A 13,651-nucleotide genomic window follows, 5' to 3' on the forward strand; every position below is an offset into this window, starting at 1 on the left:
TATTCGGTTGAATCAGTAAACCGGGAAAAGTCGCGCTCATTAAACTCGTTAAACTCGTTAAACTCTGTTGAAACACTTCAGCGCGCGGAAATTCGCTTCATTAACGCTGATTGTTTTTCTTTCTCTGAATGACACCGTGACAAAAATCTGCGCTCGTGACTCCCGTCTGACGTCACGGCGTGTGAAGTCACGAAGCAGCGCGCGGGTCCCACCCGAGCGCCGGTCCGGAGACACGCCCCTCACCCCGCCCGTCCTGCCCGCACCCGCACGCGCAGCCTCTTTATAACCGGGACAGGGAGGGAGCGCGAGACCACCGCAATCTGAACTGCAGCGCTCGAGCCCGGAGGATAACGGAACGCTCGCGAGGAAACCTGAAGGTACCGTTTACCCTTAACTGAATTTCAGCCCTTAGTGGCTAGTAAACAAACAAACAAACAAATAAACAAATAAATTAGAATTCTGGGACTAAGTGAAGAGTTAAAACTGTTAAAGCGGATTTTAGTCTTCAGTGAATTCGGATTGTTCAGTTTATTACAAACTCTAAAGCTGAAGCAGCTCCACTGGTTACTGAAAACAGCGAGATAAGTGAATTTTTCAAAATTTGTTTATTTGTTTGTTTGTTCGTTTGTTTGTTCTGAGTCAAATTAACCACGTAGTACAGAATAACACCAAATCCCAACTCTGCTTTTATTTATTTATTTACTATCACAGATTTATCTATCTATCTGTCTGTCTATCTATCTATCTATCTATCTATCTATCTATCTATCTATCTATCTGTCTGTCTATCTATCTATCTATCTATCTGTCTGTCTGTCTGTCACAGATTTATTTATTTATTTATTTACTATCACAGATTTATCTATTTATCTATCTATCTATCTATCTATCTATCTATCTATCACAGATTTATTTATTTATTTATTTACTTATTTACTATCACAGATTTATCTATTTATTTATTTACTATCACAGATTTATTTATCTATCTATCTGTCGGTCTGTCTGTCTATCTATCACAGATTTATTTATTTATTTATTTACTTATTTACTATCACAGATTTATCTATTTATCTATCTATCTATCTATCTATCACAGATTTATTTATCTATCTATCTATCTATCTATCTATCTATCTATCTGTCTGTCTGTCTGTCTATCTATCACAGATTTATTTATTTATTTATTTACTTATTTACTATCACAGATTTATCTATCTATCTATCTATCTATCTATCTATCTATCTATCTATCTATCTATCTATCTATCTGTCTGTCTATCTATCACAGATTTATTTATTTATTTATTTATTTATTTATTTATTTACTGACTATCACAGATCTATCTATCTATCTATCTATCTATCTGTCTATCTGTCTGTCTATCTATCTATCTATCTATCTATCTATCTACTATCACAGATTTATTTATTTATTTATTTACTGACTATCACAGATCTATCTATCTATCTATCTATCTATCTATCTATCTATCTATCTATCTATCTGTCTGTCTATCTATCACAGATTTATTTATTTATTTATTTATTTATTTATTTATTTATTTACTGACTATCACAGATCTATCTATCTATCTATCTATCTATCTGTCTATCTGTCTGTCTATCTATCTATCTATCTATCTATCTATCTATCTATCTACTATCACAGATTTATTTATTTATTTATTTACTGACTATCACAGATTTATCTATCTATCTATCTATCTATCTATCTATCTATCTATCTATCACTGGATTTATTTATTTATTTGTTTGTTTGTTTGTTCGTTTGTTTATTCACTTACTCACATGCTGTGTTGGAAAACATATCAATAAAAATTGTTTTTTAGAATTAATTAGTTTAAAAAATCTCATTTTTTTTACAATAAAATAAATAATTGGATAATTGCACTTTCCTAAAATGGGAATTTCTATATGAAGTCCATTGAATCTATTTATTTATTTGTTTGTTTGTTTGTTTGTTTGTTTGTTCTTCCTCAGATGGAGATGTATCAGGCTGGTTACTACACTGAGGACTTCAGGACTCAGGAGGTTCCTGCTGGATTTGATTTCAGTTCTTATGGTAATAAAACGTTTGGAATTTTTTACTCTGTATGAAATTTAAGTTTATTTACACTAAGTTTATTTAAAATAAGTTTATTTAAAATAAGTTTATTTAAAATAATTTCCCACTGCAGATTTAAAACACAGTTTGTTTATTACAGTTTGTTTAAACAGAGGGTTTGATTAAATTTCTGGTTTTGGCGAACTGAAGTATTTTTATCCTGTAATGTGTACACCTCTCTCGCGCTGTCGTCAGGCTGAGCGGTCATCTTTGTCTTTTCGATATTTCTCTGCTCACATTTCCTGAGTGTTCGTGCAAAACATTTCCTCTGTCCTTCAACTGTAAAGCCCTAATCTCAGCAGCTCTGTCACAAACACCGAGCTGGGCCTTGACACGGCACTAACTCATGACTCGTGACTCGTCAGGAAAGAAACGGGGTCTTTTTAGGACGCGGCTTGGACACGGGGTGCAGAAATGCACAAACGAGGGGTGGCAGGTTAAAGATACACCCGGGTTTTTTTTCTTTTCTCGCCGCTCCCTCCCTGTTTTCCTAATCCTTTCCTCCAGACTTCCTTCTCGAACAGATTTAGCAGCCCCTCTCCTCCCCTTTTCATCATCCCTCCGTCCTCGGCCTGCTTCCTCCCTTTTTTCTTTTTCTTTTTTTTTTTTTGCAGTTTAGACTAAAGCTCGCTCTATAGGGTGGGGTCAGTCGACCACTTGGAGAAATGACCACGGTTCTGTTTTGTTCATAAATTTGTTCAGAAAGACGACAGAAGAGACGTTTTAGGATTTTTTTTTTTAAGATCCGAGGTGGTTCATGATGGCAGGATTTATTCATTGTCATATTTCTAATAATGTACCCACAGACTACAATGGTGAAGACCTGTCCTTTTTGTTAGACAGCAAAGGAGCGGGCCAGTCGCAGTACACGGACACGTACGCAGAACCGCACAAGGAGCACGTGATCGCCTCCAAAGGTGAGTCCAAATCGCACAGATAAACTTCACTTCCTCTGCTGCAGAGCTCCTTCAGTCAGGATTAACACACTGCAGTCCCGAAGGCCAAGACTTAAATCTTAAGAGTTTAACATCGAGACTTAAAATGATCTGAGATAAAAAACAAACTAAACTGCTTCATAGTTCTTACACAGAGTGACGCCTAATGAGTACTTTATCCTGAGTACTGAGTACTACTGAGTACTGTTTCTTTATCAGCTCAGTTCTGGAAGCCATTCATTCTAAAGAAAATGTAAATTAAGTATTTTAAAAAAGATTGATCTCAATATTGTAATTATTTAATATGATTAAAGCAGCACTGTATCCCAGAATTCTTTCCACCATTTTATTTTTCACATAATTATCAGTCCATAGTGTTTAATTAATTAGTCCATAGATTAAATCCCTTAAGGAAGCCACTTAGAGATGACTTGCTGTAAAGCTCTCAGCGAGTTTTATCCGAGCTGAAGCCTGTGCAGGTTAGGAAACCTTGAGCTACGACTCAAAAGGTCAAAGGTTAGCTCGCAGGTGGTGGACTCTTTGTTCTGTGTTCTGGCTGCATCCTGCTCTTACGCTATAACATCAGATTCTTTAGTACACTGATGCTCAGTGCTTAGCTAGCTAACTAGTATCCTCACTAAACTGTACATGCGACAGGCAGGAATTTCACTATTCCATGTTTTTCCACTATAACATTGCATTAAATCATTCAATTTCCTCGTCTTCTAGTTCACGCTACTGATTCTGGATTATTCAATCTGGACACTTTCCCAGAGTTTAGCAGCTGGACGTCATACACTAACGGTAAGTGCCTCTATCTTATAGAAAAAGATCATCACTCCTCCTAAATGCAAAATCTAAAAGATGATTTTTTAGTTAGTTCTCTTTTAAGGGTCCTTGAGACTTGAGATCCAGCCTGATTAGCGTTATTATAATATAATAAAAATATTATATCTGCTCAGCTGATGAAAAACTTCCTTCCCAGATATCCTGCTTGAATCGATTTAGGGAGAATAAACTGTATCTCATGTCCAAATTAACAGTCGAGTTAACATTTATTATATCATATAACTAACAGTATCAATATTTAGAGCCCTGTAAGGAAGTCTAGTGGAGTTATTTGACATGCTAGCTTGGTTATTAAGGATTGGAAGCTAGCAAAGCAGCACACACGCAGCAGTTTCTTATAGATCGTGAGTTTTCATCACAACGTGTCTGTTTTCCCTTCCTCAGTTCCGGACAGTATGGTGATAGACAGACAGACAGGAGGTTTTCAGGATTCAGCCACTCAGACGTATCAGAGTCTGTTTCCGCCATGTCCGTCGTCCCAGAGCGGCCCGTTCGGCTCGGCCGTGGACGCCAGCGGACTTTACCAACCCGCCAAAGAGCTCAGTCACAGAGCGGCGTCTGGCTTAGAGCACGCAGGTACGACACGCAGTGAGACAGGTCTCGAATTGTAGCTAAACATCCATGTTAGCATCCTTTTGACCTTTTCTGTATAAATCTTCGCTAACCTCAGTTCTCATCTTCCCGGTGCAGGTGATGCAGAGAGAACCTACGGTTTATACGAGACGGAAGCGCAAAGCAAACCCGTGCCGTACTGGACGGATTATTCCTCATCGGCTTACTGCAGCCAGCTGCTCGCTCATCCTCCGTCATCCTCGTCTCCGGCGCCTCTCACCTCCGAGACGTTTTCTCCTCGTGTGGTGAAGAGACGCACCACGACGTCTCAGAGATTAGACAGAGATGGCGAGGTGTCTCCGGGGATGTCCGCTTACCCAGGTGAGATATTTTTACAGTTACCTGCATGAATCGATAATCATCCAACCACATCACAGTTCTCCATGCTCAAAGAGGATGAGAAACCGGTCAGATCCGGAACCCTTCAGGATCTGTTGCTGGCTTCTCGGGAAGAACCTGTGAAGGTTCCATGTAGATCCCTATAGTTTAATGTTTCACACTCAGAGACGGTTCAAAACTAGAACTTTGAAGGAAACCATTGAAGAACCCCCTTTATTTTAGTGTGTAGTAGAATAATTTCAGATTTCAGGTCAGAATAAAAATGAAAATGATCACTCTCTGTTCTGGTTACAGGATCAGGACCCATTCAGCTGTGGCAGTTCCTCCTGGAGCTTCTCTTAGACTCGGCGTGTCACACCTTCATCACCTGGACCGGCGACGGCTGGGAATTCAAAATGTCCGACCCCGCGGAGGTACGAAAGAAAAGAAAATGTATCAGTCATCCATTTTACACCAGATTCCCTCTCATACTTTATTCATTATTTTATTTTACACCACAGCGCTGATGAATTCTGCGTTCTGATTGGTCAGAAGGTGTTGATTAATTCTCTATAACAGCAGCTCCGACAGTAGCACAGGTTTATTTCTAATTAATGCGCTCGTTCTAATACGTCATCGTTTCTATAGCAACAGCTCATTCATAGGGACGTGTACAGCGGACGCTCCGCTGATAATAAACAGATTAAAAATCGCGTAATCGTTGATACGATAAAGTTTTCTTAAAATAAGGAAACGTTTATTTAACCTTTATGGAAGGAGTCTCCAGTGTCAGTCAGAGGTAACAGAAGGAACAGAAGAGTTTTTGCTTACGTGTCATTCTTTAACGAATGAAATTTCTGATCATTGCTGCGGTGTAAGAGGAATAAAACACTTCAGGACTCTGCTCTGCTTTACACCACCCCATCACTGATTGTTTTACTGAAACAGCAAACCCCCAAGTGTTTTATTCTTTACTTCTTCTAGTCTGGTTTAGTGTACAAACGGTGCTGTTACTTCTTGCTTGTGTAGTACGCTCAAGTGTACGTTTTTTATTGTCAGTATATAAAATGCACGTACCACTCCAGCAAAAACGTAACAAACGATGCAGACCAGAAGATTGATCATTTGCTTGTGTCACACGCAGGTGGCTAAACGATGGGGTCAGTGCAAGAACAAACCAAAAATGAACTACGAGAAGCTGAGCCGCGGCCTGCGCTACTACTACCACAAGAACATCATCCACAAAACGGCCGGCAAGCGCTACGTCTACCGATTCGTCTGCGACGTGCAGAGCATGCTCGGGAAAAGCGCTCAGGAAGTTCTGGCCAGTATGAACATCTCACCGGCGAACGCAGGATCGCAGACGCCGGCAAACTCCGAGGAGACGGCAGACGTCTGGCAACATTAGCGAACTTTAGCTAGTGAAAGGAGGCGTTCCAAAATACATCCACGTTTCAACACGTCCTCGTCGACTTCTTCTGGAAGTGAAGTACATCCCATGAGCACTTGCAGCACAAGTGGACGAGGTTTTGATGCTAACATGCTGGCTTGCTGACTAGCTAGTGCGCTAATTAGATCAGTACTTTATCGCTCACACTTATACACACCTTCGTCCACCGATTTGGAAAGTAAACTCCAGCGTTGCCTTCTGGATGATTCTACAGGCAAGTGGACACAACCAAGAGGAAGTGGACAAGGGGGAGACAAAAACATTATTGGAACACAGCCTTATTTAAGGACTCATTTTCCGGCTTCTACAGAGTCAGATGTGAGATACAGCACAAATCTTCTCTCTTCTAAATGGAGAACTTTAATCTGTAGATGGTGGGTTGCTACGGAGACGTCTGTTTCCACTATAAAGTGTAGAAATAATCATTAAGAACTTTATATTTGCTCTTTTTACTCGGACTCTATAAGGACATAAATGAGGACGTTTATGTGTCCACTGAACCTGCGTCCTTAAGTAATCAATGCAATTTTTTTTAAACATATCTACTTTATATATTAATGTGGTTAGCTACCTCTTTTAAGCATCAAAACACCAACAAATGATGTACTTCGAATGATGTGATTAGTTTGTATCACCATCCGATTGTGAATTAGTGTAAATAAATTGTTATATAAAGTCTTTTTTTTGTTTATTTATTCATTTGTTTAAGTCTCGACCTTTGACATTTTGGAAAAAGTCCACAAATTGAAAAAGAGGTGCTTAAGGGGTAATTTGCTAAAAAAAAAGGGAAAATAATGCATTAGCATATAACATTGTATATATGTTTTTTAAAACAATAAATAAAAATTGTTCTGAAATATGACACCTTGTTTCTCATGCCACTTTAGCAAGGCACAAGAGTTAGCGAGTTTAGTTGCATCGCATTCTGGGACTCCATCGTTCACGCCCACTGGAGTAATATGGCGTCAAACATCACTGAAAAAATAAAAAGTGAGTCAGAAAAGTAGTTTTGTTTTTAGGAGCTAACAGCGAAACTTGACCTTTAGCCTTTATATCTGAGACGGTTGTAATCAAGGCTGTTGCTAGCTAACACATGGGGCCCTGAGTGACAACGTACTCAGGGACGCCAATCACACCAATCATATTATTTTATACGCAAGAATGAACAGAGATAATACTTTAATATCTTGGATGAGTCAACAGGCCACTGTAGCTATAGCTAGTAGTAAAAAGCTAGCAACTTACCGAGTGTTAGCCGAACACTTCTTACTCTAGATACTAGCTACTAACATTTCACTTCAGTTCACATCAAAAAGTAAACAAACTGAAATCCAATTCATTTGCATTCATTTCTTCCTGGTGTTTTGAGTCTTTCTCCTTTTCTGTTTTTTAATTTTTTGCAATTTCCATGCTAGATTAATACGAACGCTTCATGATCGCTGCTTCTTCACGATCTTCCGACATTATTTACAGTAGTTTTTACTAATTCAGTTACGCAAACTGCAGCTTCTAATCTTTTCTCCCTCTAACAGAAACTGCCTGATACTTAAACCTTTTCTCCAAATGATAGTAAAGTGTGTTTTACTGCATATCTTTTTAAAATATCATGGCGCCCCCTGGTGGTCAGGAGGCCCTCAGCAACCACTTCTATCATTTATCACAAGAAAAAAGGCTCTGGTTGGAATTCTTTCTGCTATTGACCTCCACTGTAAGTGTGCTAGCTGTAGCAATGTCTTCACTGCTACCTTCTCACAGGAAGAACAGAAGCACAAACCCGACCAGCACAAAGCACTGAACACACCCCAATTATATCAACATAAACATATTTCATGTGGTTCAGGATGGAGTTTAGCTTTAACCCCCAGCTTCCACAGTCTGCTCTCACTGCTGTAAGGGTTAAAACGCATCTGTTGCAGGAAAGAGGAGGAGCAGGAGAGGAGCAGGAGAGGAGTTTTACTCGCTGGAAAGGTTTTATTTCCGTCCTGAGCGTTTTCAGGGACGCGCCCCGCCATTCAGCCACGTTAGTATTATTAATTATTAATTATTAATTATTATTCATTATTATTGTTTTTTGCATTACTGGACTGTTTAACTGGTGGTGCACATTTCTAAAGCAGTAGACACACGGAAGTGTCGAGGTGACTGACGGTGAAATCGCCGGTGAGACTGTCAGTGCTTCATCCGGGAACAGGAGGAAAAGCGCGCGCTCAGGTTTCCTTCAGGTTCAGGTTCAGGTTCAGGTTCTGCAGATCCAGCTAGAACACAATGTCCGGGGTGAGTAGCTCATCATCTTACTGCATCCGCTCATCTTACTCTGACAAACTCGTTTTTTTTATTATTGTATTTTGATGCTATAGATGAGTGCGAGCGCGCGCTGCTTTCGCTTTCACATTAAGCCTATAGAGAGCTCCTTTCCTCAACACCTCCAGGCTTTATTACAGCACAGGACAGCACTTCACAGCACTTCTTACATGGGTTTATTTTATTTTTTAAAGTAGAAATAAACATTAGAGCATTAGAGATGGGAACACGAGTGTCAGGATTAACAGATAAATATTTATTTTTAATAATCTTAAACTCAGGACCTACATTTTAGCCCAAATGCTGATTAAAACTGTAGCCTGGTTTAGTTTTTATTAAACTTCCTCTGAGTGTAGACTCTGTTCTGAGCTTTAAAAGGACAATGAGAAGTTTTGCTGCAGATGTTTAATAGTGTAGTCATGTAGATAAACCGTTAGATGTCGCTGTTGCTAAGCTGTAACCTCTCCAGCCATCCGCCATGTTGGAATGGTTCAGATTCACTGATTAACTAATGCAGGATTTTGGAGATAAAATTCACAGAAGCACCAAGAGGCCATGCTTTATTATTTTTTCTTTCTTGTTTTCTCATGATCACGACTTAATTTCGTCGTGATTTCAATGTAACAAAGTTGTTTTCTCGTAATCTCGACATACCAAAAGTTGTTTTCTCGTAATCTCGACATACCAAAAGTTGTTTTCTCGTGATCTCGACGTACCAAGAGTTGTTTTCTCGTGATCTCGACATACTAAGAGTTGTTTTCTTGTGGTCATGAGAAAACAAGAAAGAAAAAATAACAATGCATGGCCTCTTAAGGCTTCCGTAAAAATTTGCTGCAACTCAGTTTTTTCAATCATTTAACAAAAATCAGTAATCAGAAAGTAATAGAAAGACTCTAACTGAGAATTACATGCATCTCAACTAATGTTTTATATATGATTACATCATCTTAATAATCATAAATTCATGAAAATAAAGCTAACGTGACAGAACATGGCCTCGAGCTAACATTAGATTTCATAAGTTACTTCATTATAAACAGACTAACTAGACAAACTGTGCGATATTTAATCACAAACCCAATCTCTAAACTATTCTTATCTATGGACGTGAAGAACACTATGAAGAACATTAGCTAACATCCAAGTTTGAGTTAAAGAGAAGCTAAACCGTAGGTTTTTTTTTTGTCTTCAGGACATACGTTCTCCACTTCCGATGGATGAGGTACGTGAACTCCACATTACTGTTGCACACACACTCCGTTGCACAAACCATAATTCTTCCCTCTCTCTAAAAAAAGATACTAAAGTGTACCTTTCCTTGTCATTGTGGTGATACCCTTACCTTCTGTACCTTTAATATGTATCTTTGGCCTGAAAATGTGGATATAGTGTCTTTTTAAAAATAATTTAAGATGCACTATAAGTACAGCCAAAAGTTTGTGCACCCCTGACCATCACAGACATATGTGGTTCTTCTCCAAACTGTTACTACAAAGTCTAAAAAAATGTCTTCACAAAGCTAAACTTTCCACAAAGTTTCCATATAATGTCTATAACTGGACTGTAATGACTTTTAAAATAAAAGGTGCATCTTTCTAAGTAAAATATACTACACATTAAAGATACAGAAGGTGTAAGCGACAAGCAATGGTCTAGTTTAGTACCCTTTATAATGACAGAGTGGTGTAGGCTGTGTAGTGTAGGTGTGGGGTGTTTTATAAATGTTTAGACTGTTTACTTTAAATGCAACGACGCCATCGTAACAGAATTGATCTTTTTTGCTTTCCTGCAGGTGGATCAGTCGACAGCGTCACGACCGTGTGGTAAAGAGATTTTTTTTTCTCATTTCAACAAGTGGAAAATGTACACCACTTATTTGATTAAGTCATTCTCAGGAGCAAACAAGTCACAAAAGATAGTGATTTTTTAAAAAAAAATCTCACATCTCAACCTGACCTGGCAATAAATAGCACGGAGAATATGCTTTATTAGGAACGCTCTAATCTCATTATTACTTCCCTGTAACAGTGCGACCCACTGTGTGTTATTTCTTACATGTTAAACACTCATAAATTAGATAGATAGACTATATGGCCAAAAGTATGTGGACACCTGACCTTCACAGACATATGTGGTTCTTCTCCAAACTGTTGCCCCAAAGTTGGAAGCACATACTGTAATTAGATAAGATGTCTCTGTGTGCTGTAGCTTTACAGTTTCCCTTCACTGGAACTAAGAGACTCAAACCTGTTCCAGCATGACAATGCCCCTGTGCACAAAGCGAGCTCCATGAAGACATGGTGTGTGAAGGTTGGAGTGGAAGAACTCGAGTGTCCTGCACAGAGCCCTGACCTCAACCCCACTGAACACCTTTGGGATGAACTGGAACACCGACTGAACCCCAGACCTCCTCGACATCCCAACATCAGCGCCTGACCTCACTAATGCTCTTGTAGCTGAATGAACACAAATCCCCACAGCCACGCTCCAACATCTAGTGGAAAGCTTCCCAGAAGAGTGGAGCTCATTATAACAGCAAACACACGGGAATAAATCTGGAGTGAGACGTTCAACAAGGACACGTGGGTGTGATGATCAGGGGTGCACATACTTTTGGCCATATAGTGTAGACGTACTTGATTGATCCCCGAGAGGAAGTTTGAGTAAAAGCCTCTGAAACTCTGTGCAGTTATTAATGACGTAAGAATAATAAATACGTATTATTAAAGATGTACTGTTGGATCGTTCCAGGTGCCGTCTTTATTGATCAGCATGTAGACATACTTATACAGAGAGCCTGCTGTGTGGAACCCGTACTGGACAAGCTCCTGAGTATGAGGGTCATCAACGATGAGGAGTACCAAGACATTAAAACGGAGAAAACACCTCAGAAACAAATGAGGGCTTTACTCATGGGGCCTATAAGATCCAGGGGTGATCAAGGAAAACAGCTTCTGTACGCTACTCTGAAGGCCCAGCAGCCGTTAATGATGGAGGACCTCAGCGCTTAAAGAATTTATTTACAATCGTTATGGTTGTTTTTCTTATTATTTGTGAACCTCGATACCATACATATACCTCAAATGTAGTCTGTCAGTAAGATAAATACAGACATAGCTGGAGAAAGTTACATTTATAAGAAGCATGTGGTAAATAAATAAAAAGCACGGATCTGCCAGACTAACTAAACAAAATGTGTGATTTGTGTTTAATCACAAATCCAGTCAATAAACTTATCTTATCAAACTTTAATCAAACTTCATGGCTAATACCAGCTTAGAATGTGAAGAACATTAGCTAAGAAACAGTTATTTGACTCTAACTCCGTGTGATATTAAAATCTGTAAGATAAACTGTGCTTTCTTATACAGCCGTTGTCATCAGGACTCAAACACACATGCTGACTGGGATTGTGAAAGAATTTGATGCAAAGAATTACATTCCAAATAAACCTTTCGTTTATTTTGTTGATTATTTAAAATTTCCAAAGGATGACATTCCAATTAATTAATTTGATTAACTGATTATTAAAAAATTGAATCCACAGATTAAAATTTCATTCATATTGGCGGTACTTGGGTTCTGAATGGTTATATTTGCACCTGTTAAATAGAAGAAGAATAATCATGCAACCTTTACATCTGTTTACTTTAAACCAAAATCAATTATGCTAATTTTAAAAAAAATAAATATGTTTTCCAAATACTGAAAATATCTAACTTTCAAAAACAGACTGCAGAGTAACTCATGCGATGATCTCTGCTAAGAACAAACATGTGCTTAGACTCCAATCTCTCTCTTTTCCTGGTAACTTACACACACACACACACACACACACACACACACACTCCGCCAGAGAGTGTCCTACTGACTGTGTATCGTAAAGTTCTTAGAAACCGGACGCTTGCATTCAGAAGATAAAGATCTTTTACTACATAAATGCAATGGCCTAAAATCTTATTGATGTTTAACGTCCAAACCATTCGGCCAATCAAAATTGGTTTTCGTATTATGTAAAATATAATTACGTAACCATTAATCTAATCTTAAAAATTCTCTTAAAAAGCTAATTTGTCTTATTTATTACAAGACGTCAACGTCAGACACATTTTCCCCTCAATTAACGTTAGCTATTAAAGTACATTTTGTTGGCAGGCAACAAATTATAAATTTAGTTAAACGTGTAAATTATATAAAAAAAAAAAACAGAAACAATATTTTTTTTGCTATAACTAAACTATAAATAATTCCAGGAAATTAATTTTGACCCGACAATCTGAGCCCCTGAGCTAAACCCAGCGCTTTCACACTGTTAATATTATTATTATTATATTAATAATATTACATGAAATAGCTGAAATTGACTTTTATTTAAAGGTAAAACACGTCCTGGTGCAAAAGAACTGTGATTTCTGATGTAGCCTAGCTGATTTTATACACTTTATACATAGATCCGATGTTTTATCGCCAAAATTTTCATATTTTAATTGGCAGAGGACAATCATTTGTTTTTGGATCAATGACAAAAATAATTTTTAAGAACAGCAAATTTAAAATGAATTAATTTCATGGCTTTATACAATGACTATTATGACATTTGCTCCATAATTGTAAAGAATTTTATTTTTACTTAGGAATAGTGCAAAGAAATCATTTAATCTATGCTATATATATTTCATATCATACAAAAAAAAAATACAAAAATGCAATGAAAAAAAAATAATAATGTTATAATTAGTATTTTTTCTAGATTGTTTTTTTTATAATTGTTAGCAACTCCTCTGATTAAATCTGATTATCTGTGAGAAGTTCATGTAAAGACGCTGATTTTTGTTTTGCGTTTATTAATTTAAATTGTTTATAAAAGAAATTGTTTGTAATTTTTTTTCTAAAATATCCAAAGTACAGGATCTATTTTAATCTGAAATACTGTTGGTAGATTGTATAAACCATAAAAACCACATTTATATAAATTTTTTTATTTGTTTGTTTGGTACTTTAAATTCAAATGTACATAAAATAAGAAGTACGAAAAAATAAACATATCAATGTCCTTGA

General features: G+C 37.6%; 2 protein-coding genes and 1 long non-coding RNA gene across 4 annotated transcripts; 2 read left to right on the forward strand and 1 right to left on the reverse strand.

Annotated features, from left to right (window-relative positions):
* Positions 1-228: 228 nt before the first annotated feature.
* Positions 229-7,154, forward strand: etsrp (ETS1-related protein). Its single transcript, XM_026911136.3, has 8 exons — positions 229-377; positions 2,005-2,086; positions 2,935-3,045; positions 3,793-3,867; positions 4,297-4,488; positions 4,603-4,845; positions 5,158-5,276; positions 5,987-7,154. The coding sequence occupies exons 2-8, from the start codon at positions 2,005-2,007 to the stop codon at positions 6,248-6,250; spliced, it is 1,086 nt and encodes a 361-aa protein (XP_026766937.2). The 5' UTR covers positions 229-377; the 3' UTR covers positions 6,251-7,154.
* Positions 7,031-7,932, reverse strand: LOC117595770 (uncharacterized). The gene is made up of 3 exons (XR_004576941.2): positions 7,538-7,932; positions 7,158-7,267; positions 7,031-7,066 (listed from the first exon to the last, which is right to left on the reverse strand). It is a non-coding gene; the product is annotated as an uncharacterized LOC117595770 (long non-coding RNA).
* A 284-nt stretch (positions 7,933-8,216) lies between these two features.
* On the forward strand, positions 8,217-13,612 carry pycard (PYD and CARD domain containing). Of its 2 annotated transcripts, none has more exons than XM_026911161.3 (5): positions 8,217-8,312; positions 8,410-8,566; positions 9,786-9,815; positions 10,386-10,416; positions 11,345-13,612. In XM_026911161.3, the coding sequence occupies exons 2-5, from the start codon at positions 8,558-8,560 to the stop codon at positions 11,602-11,604; spliced, it is 330 nt and encodes a 109-aa protein (XP_026766962.1). In that variant the 5' UTR covers positions 8,217-8,312; positions 8,410-8,557; the 3' UTR covers positions 11,605-13,612. The 2 variants fall into 2 exon arrangements, with proteins under 2 accessions (XP_026766962.1, XP_026766963.1); XM_026911162.3 differs by having other exon boundaries at positions 8,224-8,312; positions 8,407-8,566.
* The last annotated feature ends 39 nt before the right edge of the window (positions 13,613-13,651 follow it).

This window comes from Pangasianodon hypophthalmus, chromosome 22, assembly GCF_027358585.1.
Source record: "Pangasianodon hypophthalmus isolate fPanHyp1 chromosome 22, fPanHyp1.pri, whole genome shotgun sequence".
NCBI classification, from domain to species: Eukaryota; Metazoa; Chordata; class Actinopteri; order Siluriformes; family Pangasiidae; genus Pangasianodon; species Pangasianodon hypophthalmus.